The following is a 26,680-nucleotide window of genomic DNA, read 5'->3' as shown; positions in this document are numbered from 1 at the left end:
TTTGCACTTTTCCTTAGACAGTCATATAAAGACAAGAATGTTTGAATTACATTGTCAGCAGAGCTTTTCACTTTGCTCAAGGAAACATGCAAATTCAGCCCCCAGAATGTTTGCTTTTCTGTGGCAGGAAGGCAGTGTGACCAAGCCCGTTTTGTTTTGGACATACAGGTCTGCTTAAATCAAGTTAGGGTCATGCCAGTTAGTGGCAACATCCTTCAGGATGTTACCAACTGAAAGTAATCAATCCAGCAGGAAGAGGGTAGACATTTTAAAATAACTTACTCTCTTTGTGTCAGCCTAGGGAGTGATCGTCTGGCCCCACTGAGAGAAAAAGGAGGAGGAAAGAAGTGTGGAAAACAATTAGAAAGGCAAAAAATTTAGCCATTATACCATCTGAGCAACACTGAAAGAGAGGGAGTGCTTGTTCCCAGTGAACTTAAGTTCCCCAAATCATTATCAAACATCATGTCTTCAGCTCATTAGCACCCTGTTGGAAAATTGTGTGAAATTACTATATAATAAAGGCCTGAAAGTAGATTGGAGTGCTACTCTAAACTGCCTTCACAGGCCAGAGAGCTCATGGAGTGCTACCTAGGTTGATTTTTTGAGAGTGTCTGACACTAATGCTCCCTCTTCTGTTTTCAGTTCCTTCCCCCATCATTGGCGATGGTACCAATCCCACAGTGCTTCTTGTTTCAGTGGCTGGCAGTGTTGTTCTTGTGGTCATTCTCATTGCAGCCTTTGTCATCAGCAGGAGGTAAGAACTTAAGCTTCTCTCTCCCTCTTTTTCTTTCATCAGGGAGCTTTTTGTCTCCTCCAAACAAAGCTAAATTCTTTGATTAGCATCATAAACAGTACATTTGCATTACAAGCCTTCTCCCGTGTAGCTTTGATCTTCTCAACATTAGTACCAAGCAGCATGTGATGTAATGGCAATAGTTCCAGCTCTATTTGCCCTTCAAATGCAAAGCTGATTCCAATAACTGGCATTGAGAAGCAAGCCAGCTAGAGATTTGTGGTTAGTGTAATTTGAAGTTAAGTTTAATGGGTAGGGGTACAGTAGATTTTCTTGGACTGACTCCTGATAGGGAATAAACAATGGCACTGTTGTGAACTAAGCCATCAGACTGCTATGCTTGTGATTTTGTGCTAGTCTGCATGAGTCTGCATTAGTCTTTTGGGTTAGTCCTTCCTGTGTGAGTGGATATGACTGTAAAATTTAAGGCACAGTCATTCAGCATCATATGCAGTAACACAGCAGACTGGATCGATGGTTATTTCATCAAAACAGCACTATAATCTTCCACCAAGTACTTGCTCATTCTCCCAGATTCAACCCAGGCGTCAGGAACAATCCTGTGAGTGGGAGGACAGTGTGGCAGAAACACAGTGTGAGTGTTTCTGTCTTCGTCTTAGCGTTCAGTCTCGTTTAAAAAGATCAGCATGATCTTGCTTCAGTGTAATTTTGAGATAAAACTGGTTGTATCATTACTGCATCTGAAGCCCGGGATCTGAGGGATGCACGCTTTTTCAGCCTCTGTTGGTCAGTTTAATGACATCAGCTGTAAATGTGCACAAATTCCTCTTGATTTGCTCTTTTTAAATCGTTCTAGAGAGCAGTTAAGGGACTATGATTGTAATATCTGGAAGGTAGACATGCATTGTGGTAGCTTTCTGTAGGTGTTTAACTCAAAGCCTCCATGCCGGCAAGAAGAAAGAGGAGCAGAACGTATGAAAATGTGATGCAGAGAGACAGGTTTATTAAAAGCTGTTGCAACAGAAAATAGCATCACTGAGCTTGATGACTTAATCTCCTCTCGGCTTTTATTGATCATTTTATTATTTAAGGCAGGATTGATAGCAGGATACATTGGATTTCTAATTATGAGTCGCCACCTTGGAGAATTGAGCCTGTCGAGCTACTTTGAGATGATTCCTCCCCCTCCTCCCCCTATAAAAAAAAAATGTCTCTTCCCAAGGCTGATAAACACTGCTTGGTGATTGGCCCTCAATGGATCACTCTTTAGAAAATGAACTGTCAACCCCTTGGCCTCATATTGATTCTCGTTAGTATCGGCCGTAAAGCTGTCAGAGGAAAGGCTGCCTGGAGCCAGGTACTGACAGACCCGCTGATCTCAGGCAGGTCCCCTCAGCGCTCAGAGTGTCTGCTCAGTCATCTCTGCCCACGCGTGTGCAGCCCAGACAGAGGCACCACAAAGAACACCTGGGCAGCAGGGACAAAAGGCTGGTCCAGACTCTGGTGGGAGATAATGGAGATAAAAGTACCCAGGTGGCCACGGGCTCTGAGATGTCCCACGCTGGTAGCTCTCAGAGAGGCCGTGGAAGGGGAAAGACACAGCAAGATGAATGAAATACCAGGACAGCGAAACTGCTCTGTGCATACTAATGCACGGGGCCTTGCTAATTAATAGCCCTCCTCAGTGTACGTCTCTCCAGTCCCTGGAAGTAGCTCTCAATAAACAGAATCTACTTTAATATTCACTGTTAACTCTAATGATTTTAACCACTATACCAATGTCATTTAGAGGTGTGGGCTTTGGGGATCCTTCGTGATGTTCCCGCACCAGCAGAAGTTAATAGCAAAATAATTATACTTTGTTCCCAAATTATGTTAGATGAGAACAAGCTTTTTGGTTCACAGAGTCCCCATGAGGAGGTTTTGTAATCTAGCCATGACCTAAAAGTCATATTTGTACAATCAAACCCATGCTTTGGCCTGCAGACACGGCCTCTGTGCATCCACGAGCCAAATGTGGGAGCTGGGCATATGCTGTAGGTGCTCACTTTTGAACACTGGGCTATTACTAGTAATTTGGCATCCCCTTTTTTTTCCAGGGCATTGTTCAAATCCAAAAATTGATCCTTACAGCAGAATTTGTCAAAGGACTTTGCCTTCAGGCAGCCCAAGCTGTTTGGTTCTGTCCTGCGACCGCTGCGTTTGTGTTGATGTGAGAACTAATCTGCCCAGTGTTCATTTGAAGTTACCGAGGGTTGGATGGCACATCCACTGAGCAGCACTGTGCAGGAGATGGCGTGGGTGTTTCTAAACCCTGCTCTGCAGCAATGCTGAGGGAAATTACGGTATCTCAAACAGAGTTGTAAAGGATGAGAGGAAGTATAAAACGCAGACACTTTTTATAAAAGGACTTGAGTGGAGTAGGATGGTCCTCTGGTCATCTGGAAGTTTCTGTTGGAAATTCTTCCAGCTGAATGCATTTGCCCACCTTTTGCTGGTGGTGCTGGAGCAGGTGCTCTGTCAGCCTGCTGCCTGAGCACCCCCAGCCCCTTTTCTGTGCACGGAGGAGGAGGTGGGAGCAGCAGCGTGTCGCCAGGGCCCTGCTGTTTCACCTCAGTGCCTGCTAATACCCTGCGTTGTTTCCTCCTCTTCATCACCAGCCCCCACCTGTAGCTCTGCCTGTGCCTCTGACCCCTGCAGTTTCTGAAAGCTTCTGTGTTCTTTCCCTGAATGCCGGCTATTTAATCACCCCCGCCAAAATCCCTGTAATTACGGGCTTCAAATCTGTGACAAAGGCTCCCTTCTGCCACTCAGGTGAGCTGCCCCAGAGGCAGCCCCAGCCCCTGTGCCCCGTGGTGCAGGACTCCTGGGCTGCTCCCAGAGACAATGGCACACAGCAGTGTCCTGCCCAAAGCCAGGCAGGAGAGGTCAACAGGTGACACGGGGAGAAGTGGAAGTCGGTAGTTAGTTTGGAAGGTATTATTTAAACTTAATAAGCTACAATTATGTTGCTTGAACAGTAATCCCTTTGTTTCCCTTCGCTTTTTGCATGTCTTTGGGTTTTAGTGGGGGACGGTTATTTTTTAATCTGTTGTTAGGGTGCTTGTACTTTTTAAAAATAAGATAAAGAGAATTTTTTTCATACTTGAAATGCTTTCATGCAAAGCCTGTTTGCATTTCGTATTTCCCATCTGTGCCTGAACATTAATAAAATGAATTTGAAAGGTCCTGATTAAAAAGCAGAATTCTTTTCCCCCCACCCTTTATTTCTTTCCTCTGAGAGAAGTTGTATAATACCTGAAACCGTCTTTTCAGTCCCCTTAACTGACCTGATCCCATGTGGCACTGGGTGAGATTTGTGCCACCTCTTCTGTCTTACTCAGTTCAGTAGCTGAGAGCAGAACATCATCCCATTATTTAACTCAGCTCTGTTACACCAGTTCTGGGGCAAATTAAATGGTTTAAATGACGTTTGGATCCAGTGTGGTTTTTAATAATGCTCTTCTTGTGATTTGGCGCCATTTGCGTTTCAATGATTTTTATCAAGAAAAGAAACTCCCAAAGGCTTATGGTTGTGAGGTTTGGTTCAAAGGTCAGCTAGTCTTCACATGTCAAATAGGATTTTTTTTTCCCCCTTCTGTTTCATGGTTTATTTATATTTTTTTTTTTATTGGCATAGTGTGTTTAACACCCAGCACCGACTGCAAAGCCAAAGGCCGGGAGATGGCTGGCAGTGATGAGAAGCTGCCATTCCCCACAGGGCAGGTGCAGAGACAGAGACTTCTTGCTAAAGGGCAGAAGGGTTTTGCTGATGGGAGGGGAATGGTGAGACTCAGGAAGATTAGCTGCAAGCAAGGCTCTCAGTCACGTGTTTTCTTCCTGTTATCTGCAAGTTTTGTGACCCCTTTAAACTCACATCTCCCCATAGGTCTTTGTCTCACCTGTTCCCATTTGCCTCCTCTCCTTATTCACCATTTTCAGGCTTTTAACCCTGTCTCACCCCTGTAGCCCTGGCAGGCCTAATCATCTCCTGCCCCACTCCAGGCAGCAGCTGCACCTTGCAGCCAGTACCAGTGTTGCCTCCTGTTCTCCAGGCTTGGTTTCTGCTTCTGCCTTCCCTCTTCTCTTCGCCCCAAACTCTTGGCCAGTTAGCTGACCTGGGTCTGGCACACTGGAAGACTTGGATTTCCATAGGAACAGGCAAATTGAGAGTAAGCTCTTCTCTACAGCAGTGTCTGATTTTGTGCTTGGTTCTGAACATTCAGTGATGGATGGGTAAAAGCCCAAATCAGATCTTGACATCTACATACCATTAGATGCAGGGGAACTTAAAATCCCTGCACATACAGCTGAGCTGACTCCTCAATATCCTCCCTAATGGACCAAGCTCTTGTATTAACTTTTCTTAATGCTACTTCTTCATTGAAGTTTAAAGCTGAACTAATTAAATACATAACTAGATGCAATATCATGGATGTAAGTGTAGATCCATAAAATTAACATACTATACTACGTTATTGTCTCCAACTCAGAGGGTTGGTAGAGGAGCTCTGCCATCAGGAGCTCTTCAGCCCCTTTAATTATACAGTGATTAAAAGAATTAGAAAAAAATCCTTGGGATCTGCATTGTTGATGGTCACGGTTGGTGGGGATTTTTTTTTTTTGCTGAGATTCCAATTTCTGTGTGGAGACTTTTTTCCAGTTTAAGTTTGCAGTTAAGTAAGTATATCGATATTGGCATTTGCCTAATTACATTTTAAAATCAGTCAAACACCTCTGTTGTAGCACTTAAATCCTGATGTGGCCAGGAAGGCTAAAAAGCAAATTTGGCCCCTCAGTTGCAAATGCACATTTGAAGAAGCAGCAGCAGCCGGAATGCAAACATTCTTTTCTTTCTTCAAACGTGGAGATGCAGTTGGGTTTATTGCTTCCCTTGACGCTCTGTTGATGCCAGCAACACCCAGAGGAGCGTGAGGAGAGGATCCTCCTGCCCCTCTGGTGTGTGTTGTGTCACGGGCTGTGGCAGGTGCCAGCAGCTCAAGTCTCAGCGAGTCAGGACGACTGAGCTTGTCTCAGGGTGAGATACTTATTTTGAACTCTAATGCTCTGCTTTGTTCTGACAGGCGCAGTAAGTACAGCAAGGCTAAGCAAGAGGCAGATGAGGAGAAACATCTGAACCAAGGTAAAAGGCCGTGGTGCTTGGGGTTTTTTGATTTGGATCGTAAAACACCTCTCATGTTCTGATGCTGGGGAAGTAAGAGATCGCATTCCTCTTGAGATGAATTTATTTCTTGTTTCGTCTCTTGCGAACATCCTGCTTCCAGACTTTATTAACAGGGAAAATAGAAGGTTCTGGGTAAAAAGTTTTGAGGATACAGACAGGAGAAAGGTTTATCCAGTGTTTTCAGTGTTCCTTGGCACTGAAAGATACCTGTTCTTGGCCACTGATACTTAGGCAGGATTTCTCCCCACAATAAACTGCTAAAAAAGTTTTGGAATGGGCCAGAGGCAATCCTGCAGGAAAGGGAATGTCAGCTTTGCTGCCTTTTCCCCAGCACTGAATCAATCCTATTGTTACTTTCATCTCAGTCATCCAGGTAGCAAGCCCAGGACCTGAGATTAGAATTTCCTGGCTTCCATAGGAAAAATGGGATGTGTTTTAGTCTCACAAATCCATAGACAGGTGATTGGCCTGTTAGTGGTGGCAGTGATTTGTGAAGCTCATTAATTGGCAAAAGCCTGATTCCTTACATCAATATTGGGAACTATTAAATGTTTACATTTTAAAATATTGCACTGGGGGGAAAAATACATTAAGTCCTTCCCTCCTTCATCAGTCATTCCTGGCTTACAGTACATTTTTATTGTACACTCTCTTTGCTGTTGTATATCATTAAGGCTTCAGTCTCTTATGTTCTGTGTTCAGCAGCATGTAGATCAGTGACTTCAAATAAAACATTTCTGCCTTGCAGGTGTTAGAACATATGTGGATCCTTTTACATATGAGGATCCAAACCAAGCTGTGAGGGAATTTGCCAAAGAAATCGATGCCTCCTGCATAAAGATTGAAAAAGTTATTGGTGTGGGTAAGTGCCAGAACTTTTGCGATTTTTTTTTTCCGTAAATATACTTTTAAATTTGCTTTTAGGAAACGTGATCCTGTGATTTTTGTGTGACAGTTCCCCCAAATGCACTGACATAATAGTTTGACAACACAAGTGCATGCTTCATGTTCATGATTATGGTTTCTTGTGCCTTTTTCCTTAAGGGGAGTTTGGTGAAGTGTGCAGTGGACGTCTCAAAGTACCAGGAAAAAGAGAGATCTGTGTGGCTATCAAGACTCTAAAAGCTGGTTACACTGATAAACAAAGGAGAGACTTCTTGAGTGAGGCCAGTATCATGGGACAATTTGACCACCCCAATATCATCCACTTGGAAGGTGTAGTTACTAAATGTAAGTAGGTCATTTTCATGACAAGTCCAATTTGGAAGTCACTGAGAAATTAAGTCTGTGTTGTGTGTGCTGGCTTTTTTTTTTTTTTTTCTTTTTACCCTCTTTCCCATAAAATGACAGATGGAACAGATCCACTGATAGCTAATAGGAGGAAATCAGTGCAGGACAAGTCATTAATCTTGTTGTCAGCTATAAATGGGTTTACGGTTTCAACTGATTCTCTGTCTGTAGGCAGCTTGTACAAGATTTTGTAAGGGGAATTAGTACTGCAGGGGTTGGCTTTTTTTCCCCTCCTTCTTTCTATGCCAAGCAGGCATCTTTTACATCTTTGCTCGACTGAGCTGATTGTTAAAGGATAGGCAAAAGCAGATGGTGAGCAAAGAATTCAAAATGGTTGGGGGAAAAATACCAAAACAAACCTCACAGTCATATGTTTAAGGTACAAAGCACAGATGTAAGGAGCAAGCCTTTGAAATATGCAGTAGGCTGTTTTGGTGTGAAACCTGCTTACTTGTGTTCTCTGACATACAGGTGTGCTGATTTCACTCTGCAGAATTTACCTGGCTGCTCTTTTTCTTTGGTTGGTTTGGGGTTTTTTTTAAGTCTGTCAGCATTCACTGTGCCATGAACTCTGCCTCAGGAAGAGAGTGACAGTGCTCGCTGGATGCTGTCTGGGCTGGAACTGAAAATACACCTGTGAGACAGCCGTGCTTGGGTCTGACCTGATAAGGTGCCACTGTGATGATGTAGTTATTGTCCCTACTCCGACTGCCCTAGGTAGCACGTTGGCAAAGCCTGGCACTGATTGCTAATCCTAAGAGACCCTTTGGATGTCGGGGCTCATGCTTAGGGTACAAAGAAAGCAGACAGTGATCTTTTGAGCTGATGTCAGAGTGGAATTTGTTGAAGCTTACCTTCTTCATCTGATGGTGCACGTGGTGAATGTGAATGCAGGGTATTAATAGTGTGAGGAATTGAAATTAGAGATGCATAAACAGCTAAAAATTATTACTAGAAGAACAAAGTATTTCTCAGAGAGGGTTGTCAAAACCATCAATACCACTATAAAACCCTGTCCCTCTCGAATGTCAGTGAGAGCTGGATATTTACTCTGCCATTTGTGTTTCTGGAAATCTTAACCTTGCTTGTTTGTGTTGCTGTCTCCTACTCTGCCTTCTCTCAGTTGTTGAAAATGCTCATACAGTGTGTGGCAGTTTGCTTTTCAAGACAAATAGCAGTTGGGACTAATTTTGACCATCCTTTACCGAGAGCCTCCCTCAAACCTCAAATTGGAAGATAGTACTCTGTTTAAAAGTGGAAGGTCTGAGTCTCTCCCTGTGTTGCTGTAAGAAAGGGGAGGCAGGTTGTGATCAGGCCACGGTGTTTGCTACAGGCGGTGATTTTTCTTAGCACCCCTGCAAAAGAAAGGCAGCGGAGGAATCTTCATGCTGAAATCCCACCGAGGTAGAACCCCCTGAGCCGTTACAGCTCTAGCAGTTATAAATGACCGTGTGCATTTGCATAATGCAGTTGTCAGTGAACGAAAGTGATTTGGGATTTTCACCGGGGAGGTGGTGGGCTGACCCGGGAGCGCTCCATTCCCGGGCTCCCAGTGAGCGATTCCCGGCTCCGTTACCTCCGAGCTGGGCTCTCGGGTAAACAGGGCTACTTAAGGAGACATTTATCTCAATTTCTCCGCAGGTTTTTCTGAACGCTGTGATAAATGAATGCATTTAATAAACTGAAAATTAAAACGTTGAGATAAATAGCGGTGTGGATGGGGGTTGAGAGAGAGGCAGCAAAAAAACCATGAATAAATTATTGGCTGCTAGTCAAGTACTTTAATAATTGACTCGCTGATGGTAACTTCTCCCTCTGCTCTCTATCCCCCTCCCCTGCTAAAGAAGTGCCTGAGTAATGAAATTACATGTTAATGCACTGAAAGAGTCTCCCTTTCTTCCCTTTTGCGTTGACATAGTATCTTTTGATTGAGGAAGGTTAATTAAAACTCATTTAGCTGTATTTGTTCAGTGGAAGGGTTGGTGTCACAGTTGCAAAGGATAAAACACTGCTATGTGCAGATTTGGTTGGAGGCCTTCCTCTTTCTACCAAAAAATGCTTGTAAAGGTGAATTAGAGGGAGAATGTTGTTTTATCACATCCTTTTACTTAAGGATGTACTCAGCCAAGGTCACTAAGCCCTTCACCTGGCAAGCAGTTTGCTTTGTGCAATACCATTGCACAAATGCAGCGTTCATGCAAATCAGGAAGGGTTCCACTGCCAGGCTGGCATTTCATTGACAGCTTGCATGGGACCAAAGCAGTAAGAGTTTGGATATCAGCAGGAAGAGAAGTAAAAGCGAGAGTAGTAAAAGGCCTGCAAAGGATAGGTTGGGACTGAAAAGGTGAAATGAGTAATGATGAGTAAAATAAATGATGCATTTCACATAGATCTTGGCCTAAGTGAAATGAAAAATTTTCTGTGCAGTAAGGCCTTGTAGCATATTGTTTTCCAATTAAAAGAAAGGTTACTTCAAAACCAGAAATCCCTGACAAATGAAGAGGAAAGCATCTTGGTGAAAGATACACTGAGGTAGAAATTATTAGGGGAACTTTAAATGCTGCAACATTTCACAGTAGAGTAATTTTGAGAGATGGTTTTTCAGGAGCAAATACTTGCTGGTGACAGAAGCAAAGCAGAATTGAGTTATTCTGAACCTCTCATGCCAAGACAGAGTGGAGCTATCTACAGTTGGGTGACATGGCCATTGAAGCCTTTTTTTCCTCAACGTTTCCTTATTCAGAGGTGCTCCAGGAAGTAAAAGCTGAGTTTCTCTGGGACTCCATCTTTTATTTAGGAAGAAACTCTATAGTACCTGTAGGTAAAGCATAAGTGGGAGGAAGGGATGCCATGTCAGACAGCACTGATTGTCCAGCACTCCTCTGACTTCAGGTGAGCTTAACAGTGCTCATCTTGGGACCAGGCTTTTGCTATTTGACATTTGATAAGTCACTTCTGTACTTGTCAAATTGCTCACTTTTGGGATGTTATCGGACCTATTTCCACAAGTACCTGTATTCCAAATATCCAGCACGATTTAACTTCAAGGAATAACTAGTGCCACTTCGATCTACCTAAGTGTTTTCAGTTTCAGCACTGTATGACCTTTGTAAAACCTAAAGACAACATCAAGCATTATTTACGTGTTTGCTGCTGTTTTGGGCAGGAGAGTGCCTAGAAAGCGTGCCTGTGTCAGTGACATGACACTTCTCCTCAGGTTGCCCAGCCTGGCTCTCCAGTTGCAGCGTGGGGAGCTGAGTGCTGCGTGGCACTGTGCCCCACATGTCATGCAGTGCATGGAGTCATTTAGCCTGTGGTTGACTTTCGGGAGGCAAATGGTTTTGGCTCATTTATAAATAATGAGAGACATGGAATACGAATTGGGGACAGAGAAAGTTGAGAGGAACAGCCTGTGTTTTTCATTCTTGAATCCAGTTGTCTTGGAATACCTTGTAGCTCCTGACAGCTCCTAACTCGCTTAAAGCATTGATCTTTCAAAAGAGGCAGAGAGACCAAAGCATTCACAAATTCCATTTTTCTAGTGTGCAAGCAATTTAATTACGGTAAAGATTTTTGTCAGGTTTGAACAGGTCTTTGGTTTTTAGCTCTCAATTGTCAATTCATATATTCCTTAGAGAACAGGAGCCACTTTAGTTAAAGACCTTGTCAATGAGTCAGTCAAAGGGTTAACCTTCCAGATGGGCCTTTTAAATGTTTCTGTCCTGTAATATTTCTTCTCTTGCTCCCCACAGCTGAGGCATAAGCTTGGTGCTTTTCAAATTAAATTAGATTGTGTAAGCCAGGTGTCTTGGCAGTATAATCATGTGCAACCCATTTTCATCCCATTAACATCGACGTTCATCAAGGAATTGTGTTTTTCTTTCTGCGAACTCTAGGTAAACCGGTAATGATCATAACGGAGTACATGGAGAATGGCTCCTTGGATGCCTTCCTCAGGGTAGGTGATTTCTTCAAAAGCTAAGGAGGTCTTATACTGGGAAACATTTTCTGGTTTTCTTTCTTTTTTTTCTTTTTTTTTTTCACGGAAAGATACTGAGAATTCAGCACTTTTAAAAAAATTACGTTTGCACTTGGGAAATTCTATTTTCTGGTGTTGCTTCTATCAAAAACCAGAATAAATATAAACGAGGAGAGTATAGTATAAATGTAATTTTCAAAATAGCAGTATATTTAATGGGGCCACTTCTGGTTTGCTCCATTTTTGGAAGCGTCTCAGTGCTGCAGACTCATTAAAACCAGATTCATTGCAAACTGGATGCTGCATCACTGGAAGCTGTGACAGAAGCTCTGGTTTTTTACTTTACTGGTGAATTATAGACACTCGTCAGGAGAGTGAGGAAATAACATTGCATTTTATTGAGAGAAGATGGGAACCCAGAGCTGTGCTCTTTGCCAGTTTCAGCAATGGCAATAACGTAGCTTTTAGCTTAATGCTCTGTGATTTTCTTCCTTTCCCCATATGCAGAAGAATGATGGCAGATTTACAGTCATCCAGTTGGTGGGGATGCTTCGTGGCATTGGCTCGGGAATGAAGTATCTCTCTGACATGAGTTACGTGCATCGGGATCTCGCTGCTCGCAACATCCTGGTCAACAGCAACTTGGTCTGCAAAGTGTCTGATTTCGGCATGTCCCGGGTCCTGGAAGATGACCCAGAAGCAGCTTACACCACACGGGTAAGGAGGGAAAGAAAGTGTCCAGTGGGTTGTCTCGCCTACCTGTTGGTTTCGTCTGACTGTGTGGGAGGTGACAGTGGTTTGTTTTAAAATGAGCTCAGTCACAAGTGAAAAGTTATAGCACAGCCTAAAAGTAAACATTGGCCCAGGCTCCATAGGTGGTGTAAAGTGATGTAGTGCTGTTGCTACAGCAGTGGCCACATCAGTATTTCTTCTCTGAGGAGGTGACCCCTGTATTCCGCTGGTTCCTTCGGCGTGATAGAGCGCGTGACAGGAATCTGATTCTGGAAATTAGAGCCTGGACTTCTGTTACTTTAGATGTCTACAAATGTGCCTAATGGTTTTCAAGTGGCTGGTCCTGCTGAGGTTTGGTACAGCAAGTGTAGACATGCCACCAAAAAAAAGAAAAAAAAAAGTAAATCCACTCTTGCCCATCACAAAGCCAGTCGTAAATTTGACCTAAATAATTTGTACTGGGAATAGTGTGAGGCCTGCATTCCCATTTTTTGTTTCTTTCCCATTTTATCTGTATTTCAGCATCCCACTGTTAACTAATTTTGCTAAAGCCATTTTAATATGCTGCATGTGGAATAGGGCTAATGCAAGTACTTCTGGCCACAAAACAACATCCCAGTCATTACCAGTCTTTGTACCAATACCTCCGATATCAACATGCACGCAAAGAAAAAAAGCCAGAGTTTATAAGGTCTCCTTTTTTAATTGCTTATTTTCCTCATTTTTAAATATCTGCCATTCTCCATCTGTTCTCTCCAGTGCAGAGTTTGTTTGCAGCACTCGGATCTTGCCGTTTAATCCACACACTCATCCTTTAATGGGTTTGCAGTTCATTACAGGGAAGGATAGACTCATGTAGTGTTAAATGCTGGCCAGCCTTGCTTTTTCTCACTCATAAGGGTGGCAAGTAGAAGAAGTAGAAGCAGAGTTCTGAAAAGCTAGATTTAGGGAAATTAGAGTTTAGACAAGTACACAAGGGCAAGACAGAAATGACTGAAAAGCTTCCCTTTAAATTTAGCGAGTGGAGATACAGCATCATGTTTGCTCTCAAGGGTAAACTAAAGAGAATCCATGACATTTGATTTACAGTCATTGTCTTCATTTGGTATCAGTAATGAAGGATCAGGAAATTTTGAATTAACTCCACCGTGCTCAAGCAGCTAAATATAAAGAGCTAATTGACAATTTTTAGAACAACAACCACGTATAAATAACGTCCATGCATCTGTGTCTGAAAGGAGGAATAAAGCTTTTGCATAACCGGAGACAATGCTATAGAATGCAGTTTTTTAAAGCAGGTTTTTATAAGTGTGTTCTGCTCCTGTTAGTAGTACAGCTTATTAAAGTGAGAGCATCCTATAGCCTCACAAGGCACATATTGCCACAACCTGATTCACAAAGGGCCTGATGCAAAGGCCAAAGAAGCTAGGAGAAGGACCCCTTCTGATTTCCCTTGGCTTTGGAACAAGTCCATATTAAACATGTGAGAGATATACTAGAACAATATACCATTAAATATGCATATGCTGCACTCAGTTATGGATAAAAACTATCTGGAAGGTTGTTGGGAAAAAAACTACCAAAACAAACTTAATCAAAAAAGCATAAAAGCAAATTTAAAAAACCCGAAAACCTTTGTTCAGCTTAAGTCATTCCCCAGATGGAACTGCAGGAAACCAAAAGCTCAATTAAAAACACCTTACATATTAGCATAAACAAAAGGAGAAATCTCTGGCCTGGGATCACTCAGCTAAGGCAAAATCAGATAAACAGGATGGAGTGAGTTCCTTTTTAAACAGTGCAGGACCTCAGTGGTCCATTTCAGATGCCCAAGTGTTTTTATTTATTTAAAAAGAAGTATTGTACGAAGAGGCAGCTCTCTCCAACAGGTATCAAAAGCAGCTTTGTACCATGGTCTGGTGTTGAACTCCTCCCCCAGGGTCTGGGAGAGCCCAGAGGCTTGCTTGCCCTCTCACATCTCTGGTAGGAGTTGGGATATTGCCCATGGGAAACACCAATGTATTCATAAATCTTTCCAGTTTATCCTCTCTTTATTTTACCTTTTTGAAAAGCAAAACGTTTATAATCCCATTTTTCTGAAACAGGCCAAACAAGTCAGACAGGCAAGCAAGGAAATAGTAATTAACAGCGTGTACTTATTTGTTTTGTCAACTAAATCTCTAATATATACTTTGTAAAACCCCTGGCTTGTTCTCAGGCTTCAGCGTAGCCCTGAGCAGAGATCTCTTGGAGGGCTGATAAAAATACATTTAACAATTTACTGGTTCGCCTCCTTGTGACTAAAGAAAACAGATGGGCAGCGTTGCCTCCTGGTTGGATCTGACAGTTTTATGGCAAGCAAGAGAGAGAGTGGATGCCTTTTTAAGAAGGGTTCTGGAGCTGTGCACAAAAAAACCATTTTGTATTTTTAACGTGTAGAACAGTGTCAGCCACGCGTATTGCTGGGTCAGTGACTCACTAGCCTGTGGTTTCTTTTTAATTGTGACAGGGTGGCAAGATCCCCATCAGGTGGACTGCACCAGAGGCAATTGCCTACCGTAAATTCACATCAGCCAGTGATGTGTGGAGCTATGGCATCGTCATGTGGGAAGTGATGTCCTATGGAGAAAGACCTTACTGGGATATGTCCAATCAAGATGTGAGTCTCCTTCTGAGCTTCCTGTTAATTTTCTCTCTCTTTCCTCCCGCCTTGCCTTTATCTTTGTCCTTAGATGTCTGCTGATGTGTTTCTGTGTCAATTGCTGTATGGTTATAAGACGTTTATTCCAGGTTTTTAAAAGGATATTACAGGTGATAGACTCCCTGTTTTCTCAGGGAACTTCTCTGGAACTAAAATTCCTTGAATACTTGAAGCCTGGTCTCTGGTCAGGGAATAGGGAGTTTTCAAGGTAGGGTCTGTAACTTGTGCATGAGTTTTATTTGTTTGGGGTTTTTCATTAAAAAAAAAAGAAAAAAAAAAAGGAAAGGGAAACCAATATATTTAAACTGTCAGATTGTAATAGTGTCAGGAGAGGGAAGATTTGAATGTTCATATTAAATCTTGAGTTTATTGAATGTCTTTAGGAAAAAACATTTGAATTTAATTGGGCTTCCTATTGCTAGTTAATTCTTGAAGCTCCTTTATGCTTGTAACTCTTTCAGGTGATTTTATTTCTTGTAGGATATCTAAACCAACACATATGAAATCCAATTCTGATTACCAGTCAGAGCATCCTTGTGACAATGGCATAGCTGCCCCCTGAGGACATTAAAAAGCAGCTTTTGGAAATGACCATTCTTAAATTATGCATGTCCTGTTTAACTGTACCATCTGGACTACTTCAGTGTATTCCAAGAGGGAGCATGCACAATGGCTGCTATTCCAGAAGAGTATTTAATAATAATGCTAATAAGAGCTTTTGCTAATAGAATTTTTATTAAATGAAAATAAAAAAATCCCAGTGAAAATGAAGCCTAGATTATCCGTAATTCTTTTCCCAGGGGATTTACCAGGGTATAAAGGAAGAAGAAAATGGTAATCTGAATATATGGTCATGGGAGTGGTGAAGTCATTTTACAAGTCATCTGCTTTCTTGTGTAGAGCCGAACATTTTCAAAGAGCGTCTCGATGCGGATGGCATTTAATCTAAACAGGAGATATAATTTTAATTTCCTTCTGATGTGAAATGTCTCTTTCTGGCACCCAATCTTGCCTTCCTTTGCTAACAGGAAGTCATCAAGACTTAGCAAGAAAATAAAACACCAGATGTGTCTCGGTTATATCAAGCCTGTCTGCACAGCACAGCGGAGCTCACTGCAACAAACACAGACCTGTTTTTATTAGAGCTGTTTATGTTAGGCTGGTGTACCCTGCTAATGTGTGCTGCTAGACCAGGTTGAAAAGCTGGCTTGAACAGGACAGGGAAAGCCAGTATTATGGTTCTTTCACGTTCTTTGCGTGTACATGTCATAGATGTGCCTTTTTTTTCTCCTTAAGGATGGCAAGAGCAGTGCTTTTCACAAAAAGCAGAAGTGGGTCTCAAAGTATACTCAGTGTCTGTTGAATCAAGAGAAATCAAAAGAATCTTCATACTCTCTGGAGTAGGGAGAGCCACTTTGTTTGTGGTCACTTGAATAGCTGCTAATAATACAAGCATACTCCTCACGCTGCCCTCCCGGTGGATTTCAGCCACTAATTGGACAAGCACTGAACGAGGGAATTTAGTGCAACTCTGTCTCAGTTCACTTCTGGTCTCATGGTGAATCCTGCCAGCAGTGTCAGATCGATTAATTCAGATCTGGAGGCTCTTGGGTCATGTCCCTGTCATATCAGAACTGAGCCCTGGTCCTGTCCTGTTCTCCTGAGAGAGCTAAGAAGACATCAGAGTGCTGAGCTCTGGGACCCATTTTGGAGGGTTTGAAGGGACTTCAGTTTGTGAGTTTCTCTGGATTCTGTTAAATATGAAATACATACTTAAGCTGTGTTGGGCTTCTGTAAAGCTGCACAAAAGGGTTCCCATCTCTGAATTTCTTGGCTCAGATCATAGAGAGAACAGATTCTCTGCAAGGCCTGTATTACTCACAGAGATGAACTAGCCCAGGGGGACAAGAGGGAGGGGGTGATCTGCTATACCTTAAAAATTATGAGGAGAACATAATCTTCAACATATTGCACCCAAAACTGATATACAGTTAAGATTTCCTGTAGAGCTGTTGCTTCTCCAACCCTCTGTCCAATGATAGTTGCTTAATTCTAACCAGGGCTATTCTGTCATCCCTGTATGCCATGTGCTCTTTGGTGACACATTGTCCTCCTCTATCTGATATCTGCTTCGGATGCTGTACCCTTTTAGTTTTGAATTGCTGAGGAGAAATGACAGTTCCGAGACCACCAACCGCCTGAATCTGAGTGAAATTTTCCATGTTGTTCCACTTAATTGTGGATTTGTTACCATAGTTCGGATTGCCCTAGGATAAATGATGCTCAGCTGGTAGATGTGAGCAGTGTCTGATGTTCTCTAATGTCTTCCTAATTGTGCCATTTATAGGTTATTAAAGCCATCGAGGAAGGGTACCGGCTGCCGCCCCCGATGGACTGCCCCATTGCTCTCCATCAGCTGATGCTGGACTGCTGGCAGAAGGAGCGCAGTGACAGGCCTAAATTTGGACAGATCGTCAACATGCTGGACAAACTCATCCGCAACCCCAACAGCCTGAAGAGGACGGGCAGTGAGAGCTCCAGGTCAGCCGTGCCTCGGTAATGGTGATGGACGAGGGAGCGCGCTGGAGGCGACAGGCAGAGCGGCGAGTCCTGGGTGTGAGCTGTGTGCTGTGGCTCTGCAGAGCGGGGCTGTGCAAGCGAGCACGGGGCTCGTGCTGGCACAGGGCTGGACCCCCGGGGCACCCCAGGCTCGCCCAGCCCTGCAAGAAGGAAAATAGAACGAGCAGAGCTGTGGCTGTATCACAACAACGCTGAGCGAGTTTATAGCACAGCCTTAAGCACGTCCTGGAAAAAGCTCTGACGCATTCGAGCTCTGTTGGAAGGCAGAGTTCGCTGCGTCTTTCCAATCTCCCCCCGTGGTGAAAGGGCTTGAATGGGGGTAGGGTCATCTCCATGCAGCGCAGCTAACAGGAGTGATGTGGTTTTCTGCAGGAAAAGCACATCATCAAGTTTTATAAACCCTAGATTTGTGTAGGATTTGCAAATGAGCATTACGGCGTTACAGCCAACGCCTCGCGGGCATTGGGAAGGTGTGGATTAATTTTTATGTGAATTTGAATTTAATTTTGTGGAAAGCCAGTTTCATGTCTCCACCGATCCCGCATTACATTTGTTTTGTTTGCTAAGCGTGGTGTACCTGGTACGTGCAAAAGAAGCACAGCAGGAAGGAAACTCCCAGAGTAGTAGGGTAAAACCAAAATATCTTTGTTGGGACAGATCAGCAGTTTGTTTAAGCTGATGAAATACTGGTGAAGTAATAGGAGCTTTACTAATTTATGCCAGGTTTGGTCTGCTTTTTTCAAATGTCTTTGTCAGGTAAATTTGCTTACAGCAAATATGGAAAAAAAAAGGCTTAAAAGAAAAGAAACAAGAGGAAGATAATGGGGATACATTTTTCAGGAGAAGGGAAGGTGCAAAAATATCCATTAGGCAATACAAAATTAAGCTTTTTGAATCAGCGAAGGAGTAACAGCAGTTCTGTCTCAGCCTTCAAGAGAACAACATTGTAGAAAAAGCTATTTCCTTTTTTAAACTTGTAGGTCCCTTTGTGAGTCTTGCTTACAGTGTATATAATCTGAAGAGGGATTATTAACCTTGTGAGGCCACTATCACCACATGTCTTCCAAATTGCCCCAATTGTATTGGTAGCCTGGCAAAAATGTATCTTCCCTTTGATGCCTCAATAATTTATATGGTGAGAATCACAGTATGATCTGCTGTGTTAATTTGATTTGAGAACCACAGTATGAACTCCTCCGTTTTGCTTTCTTTCCAATTTACAGGAGCTCTTTGAAAATATATAGATTTTTCAATAGTTAATAGTCGGTTCAAGGTCGTTCTGTGTGTGTGTATGTTAGTTAATAGCCTATTCAAGGTCATTTCATGTTCATGGCTGTTTATAAATATATTTCTCATCTTTTTGGAATATGAATTTCAAGTATGCACATAACATTATTAATGTTTGACTTTATACGTGCAGCATAATTATATATAAATAGGTTGCCATGATTGGTCTTGTGTTAGATAGTGCAGTAAAGGAGTTGTACCAAGTATAACCAGTGTGTACTCAGTGCCTCAGGCAAGATGTAACCTTGCTATTGCACACCTAATCTTTGATGTGCATTTTCAGATAAATTGCTAAACGATAATTGTTTTGATTAGATAGATAGTAGTAATTCATAGTGGTTTGATGAAACTGTGGCTTATGATATACATGAAATAATAAATGGAATATTAATAAGAGAAGCAAATTTTGTGAAAATAATTATTGGCAAATCCGTGCAAGGGAAAATGAGAAGCACATTCCACAGTGCAAAGAAAGATCAAAGCTCACGTGATTCTTGCCACTCCTGGCACACACTCCAGTCAGGAATGGATTGATTAAAGAGGGGATTAACTCCCTGCTGTCCTGAGTTTGATTGAATGCACTGAGCAGACCTGGCTAGAAACAGGATTTATCTGAACCCGCCCTCAGTTTTACCCTCCAAACCAGTCTGGCAGGGTGTGAGCTCCCAGTTCCTTTGCACATACTTCAGTAGTGTTTCTATAGCTGCTGAGCTGAGGCCTGACACATGCAGGATTGGCAAGGTCTGGCATTGCTGCCCGTGAGATACAGACCCAGCAGACTGAACGCCTTCGAGCATTGCCATCTTCTTTGTTTGTGGAAGTAAAAGCGTTTTCTGTGAACTCGGTTGCATCTGAGGTAGAAGTTGTAAGCAGCATTGTCGTTCAAATTAGGTCTCAAACCAAAAATAGAAACCTAAGGTCAGATTCTTTCTTAGCAAAAATTGGCCTGTTCCTTTGTATTTTGTTCAGTTTCTTGCATTGATCTGTGTTGATGTGCAGAACCGCCAGTTTCGCTGGGCACAGCGACTCGCCCTTGCTTTCCCTCATCGTCGGGGATAATTGTTGCAGAGACTAAACTTAAGTTTGTGGTTCATGATCCAGCTGACACCATTTCTCTGTCCTTTCACTGTTTGGCATCCAGACCTAGCACAGCCCTGCTGGATCCCAGCTCCCCTGAGTTCTCAGCGGTTGTTTCTGTCGGTGACTGGCTCCAAGCCATGAAAATGGAGCGATACAAGGATAACTTCACAGCTGCTGGCTATACCACCCTAGAGGCTGTGGTGCATATGAACCAGGAGTAAGTACTCAGCGATATAACAAAAAAACTGGTAAATCTGGATTTAATCAGCCTCTTTTGCTTTGTGCTGCATATCATTACACTCATTAAAGGAATGGAATGCCTTTCATTTGGATGGAGGATAGCTTTAAAATGCCTCCGCAATGCCTCCACTTATTTAATTAAACATTTCTGTACATCTGCCTTGCTTTTGCTAATGTTGCTTGTGGTTGACTGATAATATTTTTCTCTGCCCCAGCATCTGATCCATGGTTCTCAGCCCCTCTCTTCTTTTGCTTTCCACAGTGACCTGGCGAGGATCGGGATCACAGCCATCGCGCACCAGAACAAGATCCTGAGCAGCGTCCAGGCGATGCGCACCCAAATGCAACAGATGCACGGCAGGATGGTTCCCGTCTGAGCCAGTACTGAATAAACTCAAAACTCTTGAAATTAGTTTACCTCATCCATGCACTTTAATTGAAGAACTGCACTTTTTTTACTTCGTCTCCTCGCCCGTCGAAATAAAGATCTGCAGCGTTGCTTGATGTACAGATTGCGGAAGCCGAGCGTGTGTGTTGGGAAGGGGGGGGGGCCTCCAGAAATGACGAGCCGTCATTTTAGACCAGACCTGGAACAAATTGTTTCTTGGAACATACTTCTCTGTTGATCAACGATGTGTAAAATACGTGTATCTATATAAATATAAAGTCACATTCAAGTTTTGATGCTATGTTTGCTGCCAGATACTGTGCTTGAAAAAAACAACAGCGTTACTTTCCTTCTCCCTGTGACCCGTAGGATTACAACCGTAGTGTTTTATTCGTGGGTGAAACCACCGTTGTGCATCTTTCACTGGAATGAAGAATCTGCCCTAGGATATATTTTGCAGACTTGATGCATCACTAAATACCTTACAGAAACCTCAGTGAGAATATCGTTTGGCTAATCAGTGCCTGCCAATTAGTGATCTGCCCATTTATGGGCTTGAGGCATGAAGTGACCCACCTTGCGGATTACTGGGCAAAACTGGACTTCTGGGGAGATTGTTATGGCTGTTGTTGTGCCGTGCTGAAGCCTACCACTGAAAGACATTTTGTGAACATCTCGCCAGTAGTCAGCTGTGACAATCGTGGCTGTGGAGCTTTCAGACTTCTTTTCTCTTTCAAGAAGCAGTTCCCTTTGCCTCACGGAAGGTACAGTGCCCAGCAGGTTCATGGTGCTCTATTTCTTAAACTGTGCTAGGATTTCATCACTGTTGGGGGAAAGTAAAAAAAAAATGCTGTGGTATGCGTTATTTGGGGTTCCCAACTTGTTTGTAAGAACCTGTGCTGGTTTCCCAGACTAATTGCTGAGTGTTTCCCATTGTTTGCTCTATTTGATGACAGTGAAAATTGCACTCTTTCAAAATCTGGTCTTGCTCTCAAGCTGTTGCGTGTTAGGATGTGCAGACAAGGTGTAGGAGTGTGTCTTAGGGCTCAGCTCAGTGCTGAGAGCTTGACCCCCTTCGCACTGAGAGCAGCAGAGATGCCCTTGTGTTTTGGATGCAAAAACACACATGTGGATCCCATAGAAAGTAACAATAACCTTGTACGTTACAGATACTCGTAAATGCACTGAGGAGAACCAAGGACTTTTCCTGCCCTCTCCTGAGCAGCAGTAGAACCGAAATTTATGTTTTAGCAAGACCAGTTTCAGTTGCGGTGTCAGTGGTTTTGTGGGAGGGGAAGCAGAAGAAAATGGGACTGTGCATGCAGCCTTCCTGGTTTTGCAGTTGGGGTGTCAGGCATGGTGACAGCTCTGTGCTGTGCAGCAGTGTCACAGTTCAGGCACTGTGATCCAGTCTCATCAGCTGTGGGAACCAAATTCACTCCTATAACCGGCACCGTGGGCTGGATTATCGAGGCAGCTGTGAGTGTGAGTGCCAGGTACAGGCTGCACAGCTGAGGCCTAATGCCCCTCTGCAGGTATGGACAAAGAAATGGAGTATAACCTGCCCTTCACCTCCTTTGAGGAACAGATGGGAAGCTGAGTGAGTGAAAGGATCCCCTGGCTTGCTAGGTGGAGGAGACAGCTATGGGAATGTGCTTGTCCTCAGGAGGTCACACAGGATAAAGCTTTATCCAGGAAAGCTCTGAACACATTTAGTCTTGAATTTTATTTATATTAAAGGTTATATTACCCTTTTTGAACAGAATATATAAATTAGATTCCTTTTAAAGTCCTTTTGAGGAACGAAGTGATGAGATGACCTTAGAAAAGATGCAGGACAGGCACACTTACGCTGTGCTGAATAGGAGAAGGATTTTCATGACATGTCCTTTAGAACAGACATTGCATTTCAGCTATGCCAGGCACAGTGTCAAGAAGGTTGAAATTTATAGTTTGATGGTGCTGAGACTGGTTCTTTATCATATTTTGGTCCCGGTCTGCACCTGACAGCAAATTCAGAAATGATTTAGTGACTTTATATGTCAGACTTTTTTAATAATTGAGTTTATTCTAAAGCCAAAACAGTTCACTCAGTTGGACAAGTCACACTTACTGTATTGTCACTCACATCACTTTTTGTCACTTTTAACAATAACTTGCTGATTTTGACCAGTAACTCTCCTGCATTCCCAACTTTCTCAGAGAACAACATGTTCAAAATATGGGATGCTAAATTTGAATCCTGTCAAGTCATGACAGCTCAGTATAAAGTGTTCTGCAGTATTACTTATAAAAGCTTTTCCATTTCAAGAAATTTAAGATTTCTTTAAAAAAAAACCCACTTAAACCAGCATGTTTTAATGTCATTTTGCCAGGCAACATAAGAAGTAGTTACTCATTTTAAAGACCTGACATTTGTACTTTCAGCAGGAAAAATTCTTTTGCATCTTAAATGCAGAGATAATTCAAGTTTCCTCGCTGTAAATCTGTTGCATTCTGTTGAGATCATCTTCTTATCTAAAAACAAAATACACCCAATTTTCTGGCCAGTTTGTAAAATTGCTGTCTTGGAGTCTAGTAGTGGTAATTCAAAACAGTGCAATATTTCCCACACAAAATGGAAAACTGTGTCCCTATAGAATGAAAACTGTGAAGGCAGCTCAGATGCTGGGTTTTCAGCACTGCCACCGATGGTTGTGTTCCCTGCAATAAAATATGGCCAAGGAGGGGAATCCACTGGAATGTAAGTTCAGCTAGAAGAGAGCAGATTTAAAAAAAAGAGGTGGCACTTGTAAATATAAATAGATAGATAGATAGATAGATAGATAGATAGATAGATAGATAGATAGATAGATAGATAGACAGATAGATAGACAGATAGATTACATATCTGTATATAAGATACACCATGGAAGCAAGACTTTGAAATAGCATGAGGGAAGCTGAGGAGGGACTGGCTACACACAGCAGGGCTTCTTTGGGAGATCCAGGAGCAGGGATTCGGGCAGGTCTGTGTGTCTGTCTTGGTGCACGTGGTTTAATACATTCCTGTTCTCTTTCTGTGCAGGGAAATGGATTTTGCTTCCACGGCCCCATAGCCCGTCCTGTTGATCTTCTTGACCATGGAGGAACATAGACTTAGACATGAAGCCTTCTGGATCCACAGTTGCGTCTTCCATAGCACTGATTCTGGAAAACACATGCTGAGCAGTCATCGGTCCCTAAAGAGAGCGTGACTTTTACTTTCTTTATCTTTTTTTTTTTTCTGTGGGCCACCCACTCCGTCTTTTTTCTCCATTGAACGATAACTGACTCGTTAAGACTCAGCACCCAGTTGTCACTTGAGGAATGTACTGCGTCAAAGCCCTGCAGACTCCTGGATTTTTTGTTTTCCCCTCCCCTTCTGCCTTCTCTTCCTACCTTCAGTTTTATTTATATATTTTGTTATTTCCTCTCCTCATCCCCCTGGCTGTTACTGCTCCATCTCGGACGGATGCAGGGGATGGAGCACTACACATCTTTTAGCAAGGACACCAGGCCAGGTGCCACAGCAAAGAACCCAGTTCCTGTGAGCTGCCTACGTACATTGCTGAAGTGATATTTTACACTGAAGGTGCCATTGCAGTGATATAAATATATTTTTTTTTTCCTTGAATGGATAACGGATTATTATCTCCTCTGAAAGGTGCGTATGTGTGGTTGTGTGCGTGTGTTTGCGTGCAAGTCACCTCGTGAACTGCCTGTGAATGTGCCGAGAACACCTCTGGAAGCGCAGGAGTCCCCCATCGTAGGAGAGCAGGCCAATAGCTTGTGTCTGAAATGGTAGCGAGAACACACATATTAAAAAAATGTTTGAATTTCTGTAAGTGTATTTTTTAGCTGCCACACAAATGAGTAGTTCTGCAGCCTGAAACAGGGGGCGATTTCAAGTTAGTTATTTGGATTTAAGGATTGCGGGATCCAAAGGGTGCTAAAGGTTTTTGTTAAGTGTCGTTTATTCGTACCAGTGCCCTGTTCATGACCAAGACCTACCAGTTTCCCAGCGGCAAGGTAATGGAGGCAACACCTGCATTTCCGTCCACTGGTAATCCTGAACTGAATTCTTAAGTAGCCTTTTTTATCTGCAAAAATAGGATTTTAAAGACTTGTTGAATGCGAACAAATATATGCAATTCTTCCATTCACAGAAGCACCTTGCTCTGTGTGCAAGCTGTGAAATCTTGTAACGTAATAATCAGAACACTTCCCTGGTTCCCAGCACAGATAAAGGACAGTAATGCCTGTAAAGTTACTGTAGTTAGCAAGGGAGTCGTGAAATGCGTCCTGTTCCTTGTGCAGGCAGTGAAGAGCAGGTGAAGCGCAGTAGACGCTCTTTATTCCACGGCCCGAGGAGCAGTGCTGCAGCTTACCAAGGTTCCTACCAAGGAAAGCTTTCCGTGTTTGGAGAATCCACCTTAGTGTAGCGTGAGGTAGATGGAGCGGAGCCCAGTGGAGGCACCCAGGGAACGTAGGGCCACCAAGCACTTGGAGCAGGGCGAGTGACGCTCCCCACTTGCTCCCTGGCTGCTGGGGGCCACCAGCGCAGCCCAGGTGGGACAGGGGCCGGCTCTGGCAGGCTTTGGGCAGTCTGGATGTGCAGCCTTGAGCGGAGCTGTGGTGCCCTGAAGTTGCTTCTGCTTCCTCCTTGCTGACCCTGGGAGCTCGTGGAGCAGTAATTCCGCCCGCTCTGGCGGAGGAGGAGCGGCAGGGCTGCGGGAGGGAAGCGAAGGCAGCGGTGCTGTTGGCTGAGGCTGGGCACGGGCAGGGCACTGGGAGGTGCCAGCTGTGCTGGGGTGGGTGGCCAAAGGCTGCTCCTGATGGAGCTGGGACAAGCAGAAGGCGAGTGCCACGGCACTGCTGCCCCTTGGGAGAGGAGAGGTCACGGCCGGCCTGTCTCGCACGGGAAGCCTCTGTGTGTTAAGAAATTGTCCTGCTCACACACCACTGGTTTGTGATGTTTGTCCGGGTTTTTCTTGCTGTGCTAATTTTGTGATGGATCTTATGTATTAAAAATATATATGTATAAAATACGAGAAGCTGGTAAGTAACCAGTAAACAGGACTTAAAAAGCAGTATTTTTCTTTTATGTGACATTTTCATAACCAGAAAAGAAAAAAAAATCTGAAATACTAATCAGACAAATAAAAAGAGAGTGCATTTATTTTTTTGTATCACTGCAAGTATGTTGGAATATGCAAGGACTGTGGTTAAAATTAGAATGTATGAGGCATATTATAATTTAGTTCATACTGAAAAAAATCTAACAGCATTTCTTGGTTCGTGCATTTGAATGATCTCTGGGTTAGATTTATAGATTTTTCTATTTTGTTTTAATTTGTAATTTTTTCCCCCCTCCATGAATTTTAGGTACACATAACTTATGTCATTTATTTATGGTCTTTTATACCTAGTTTGTAAAATTGTAAAATAGCAAACAATGCAAACATTTGCATTTGAAAATAATAAAGTAGTTGCTGTACAAACCTGAAATGGACTATTTCTAATCATTGTATGTTTGTTTAATGTCGAGTTTATTCACATTAAATACAGATATTCACATTAAATTCACATATGAGTACAGAATTCAGAGTAATAATTCTCCAAATCAAAAGTCCTTGGTGTTTGCCCCAACGGGATTAATTCTCCTCAGCAGATTTCACAGGAATGCGTTCCCAAAGTTCATTTGAGCTGCGTAACTCCCACGAGTACCTCAAAGCTTGTTGCTGTTCCTAGTTCATGTCCCGGCCTGTGTGGTGTGCTGGAAGTGTTTGTGATGTGGGAAGGATGCTGCAGTCAGGCTGACCTTGTTATCAATATCAATGATTTCTCCTTGGTGACCTGGTACTATCCAGGGGTGCTGTGCCTGAAGAGGGTCATAACATTGTTTCATTTGCACAGCTGGGATCGGCTGGGAATTGTGTCACACCCCTGCTCCCTCATCTGGACTTTGCCTGGGACCTGGCATCACCTCGGCAGAAATCCTACAGTTTTCACAGCCAGGGTTTCCTTTGGGCCAGGGTTTCAGCTCTCTAGCCAGAGACTGAGAGTGTGGGTGTCGTGTAAAGGATGTTGCTGTGTGATGGTCAAACGTGTAGGGGCACAAGCTGTGTGTTGTGTGTGCAAGGGTGTGATGGCTCACCTGTTCCCTCTCTGCAGTGCAGTGCTTGGTTTAGGACACACAGGCTTCCTGGCACTCTTAACTATCCAAAGTGCACATGGACACAGTTCACAGGGGCCACAGAAGGAACTGGCTCATCTAGAAATTTTATTAAGTTTTTGACTGAGCTATCTGAAGAAGATTTTGAAGCAAACTCTTCTTGAACTGGGAGAGATTCCAGTGATACCAACAGAATGGTATCATAGAGCTCTGGTCCCTAAGAGCC

The 26,680-nt window shown here is 43.1% G+C and overlaps 1 protein-coding gene across 2 annotated transcripts in view; it reads left to right on the top strand.

Moving 5' to 3' along the window:
* The window catches only part of EPHA4 (EPH receptor A4), a 105,978-nt gene extending 80,191 nt beyond the window's left edge, over positions 1 to 25,787 (top strand). Inside the window, exons 8-18 of one of the 2 annotated variants that reach the window (XR_003573596.1) lie at positions 646 to 757; positions 5,881 to 5,939; positions 6,730 to 6,843; positions 7,026 to 7,211; positions 11,168 to 11,229; positions 11,758 to 11,967; positions 14,492 to 14,641; positions 17,031 to 17,224; positions 19,692 to 19,847; positions 20,133 to 21,022; positions 23,326 to 25,787. Coding sequence is in view for 1 of the 2 variants with exons in the window: in XM_027904483.1 (XP_027760284.1) it covers positions 646 to 757; positions 5,881 to 5,939; positions 6,730 to 6,843; positions 7,026 to 7,211; positions 11,168 to 11,229; positions 11,758 to 11,967; positions 14,492 to 14,641; positions 17,031 to 17,224; positions 19,692 to 19,847; positions 20,133 to 20,247 (1,358 nt within the window). In the remaining variant the exon portion in view is untranslated. Of the gene's footprint in view, positions 1 to 645; positions 758 to 5,880; positions 5,940 to 6,729; positions 6,844 to 7,025; positions 7,212 to 11,167; positions 11,230 to 11,757; positions 11,968 to 14,491; positions 14,642 to 17,030; positions 17,225 to 19,691; positions 19,848 to 20,132; positions 21,023 to 23,325 lie in introns of those variants that run through there. The other variant, XM_027904483.1, reaches the window with a different exon arrangement.
* The last annotated feature ends 893 nt before the right edge of the window (positions 25,788 to 26,680 follow it).

Source organism: Empidonax traillii, unplaced genomic scaffold (assembly GCF_003031625.1).
Source record: "Empidonax traillii isolate 1590-97213 ecotype Southwest subspecies unplaced genomic scaffold, ASM303162v1 scaffold1061:size393372, whole genome shotgun sequence".
Classification (NCBI taxonomy): Eukaryota; Metazoa; Chordata; class Aves; order Passeriformes; family Tyrannidae; genus Empidonax; species Empidonax traillii.
Note: the sequence above shows the minus strand (reverse complement) of the source record. Positions and strands in the feature narration are given on the sequence as shown.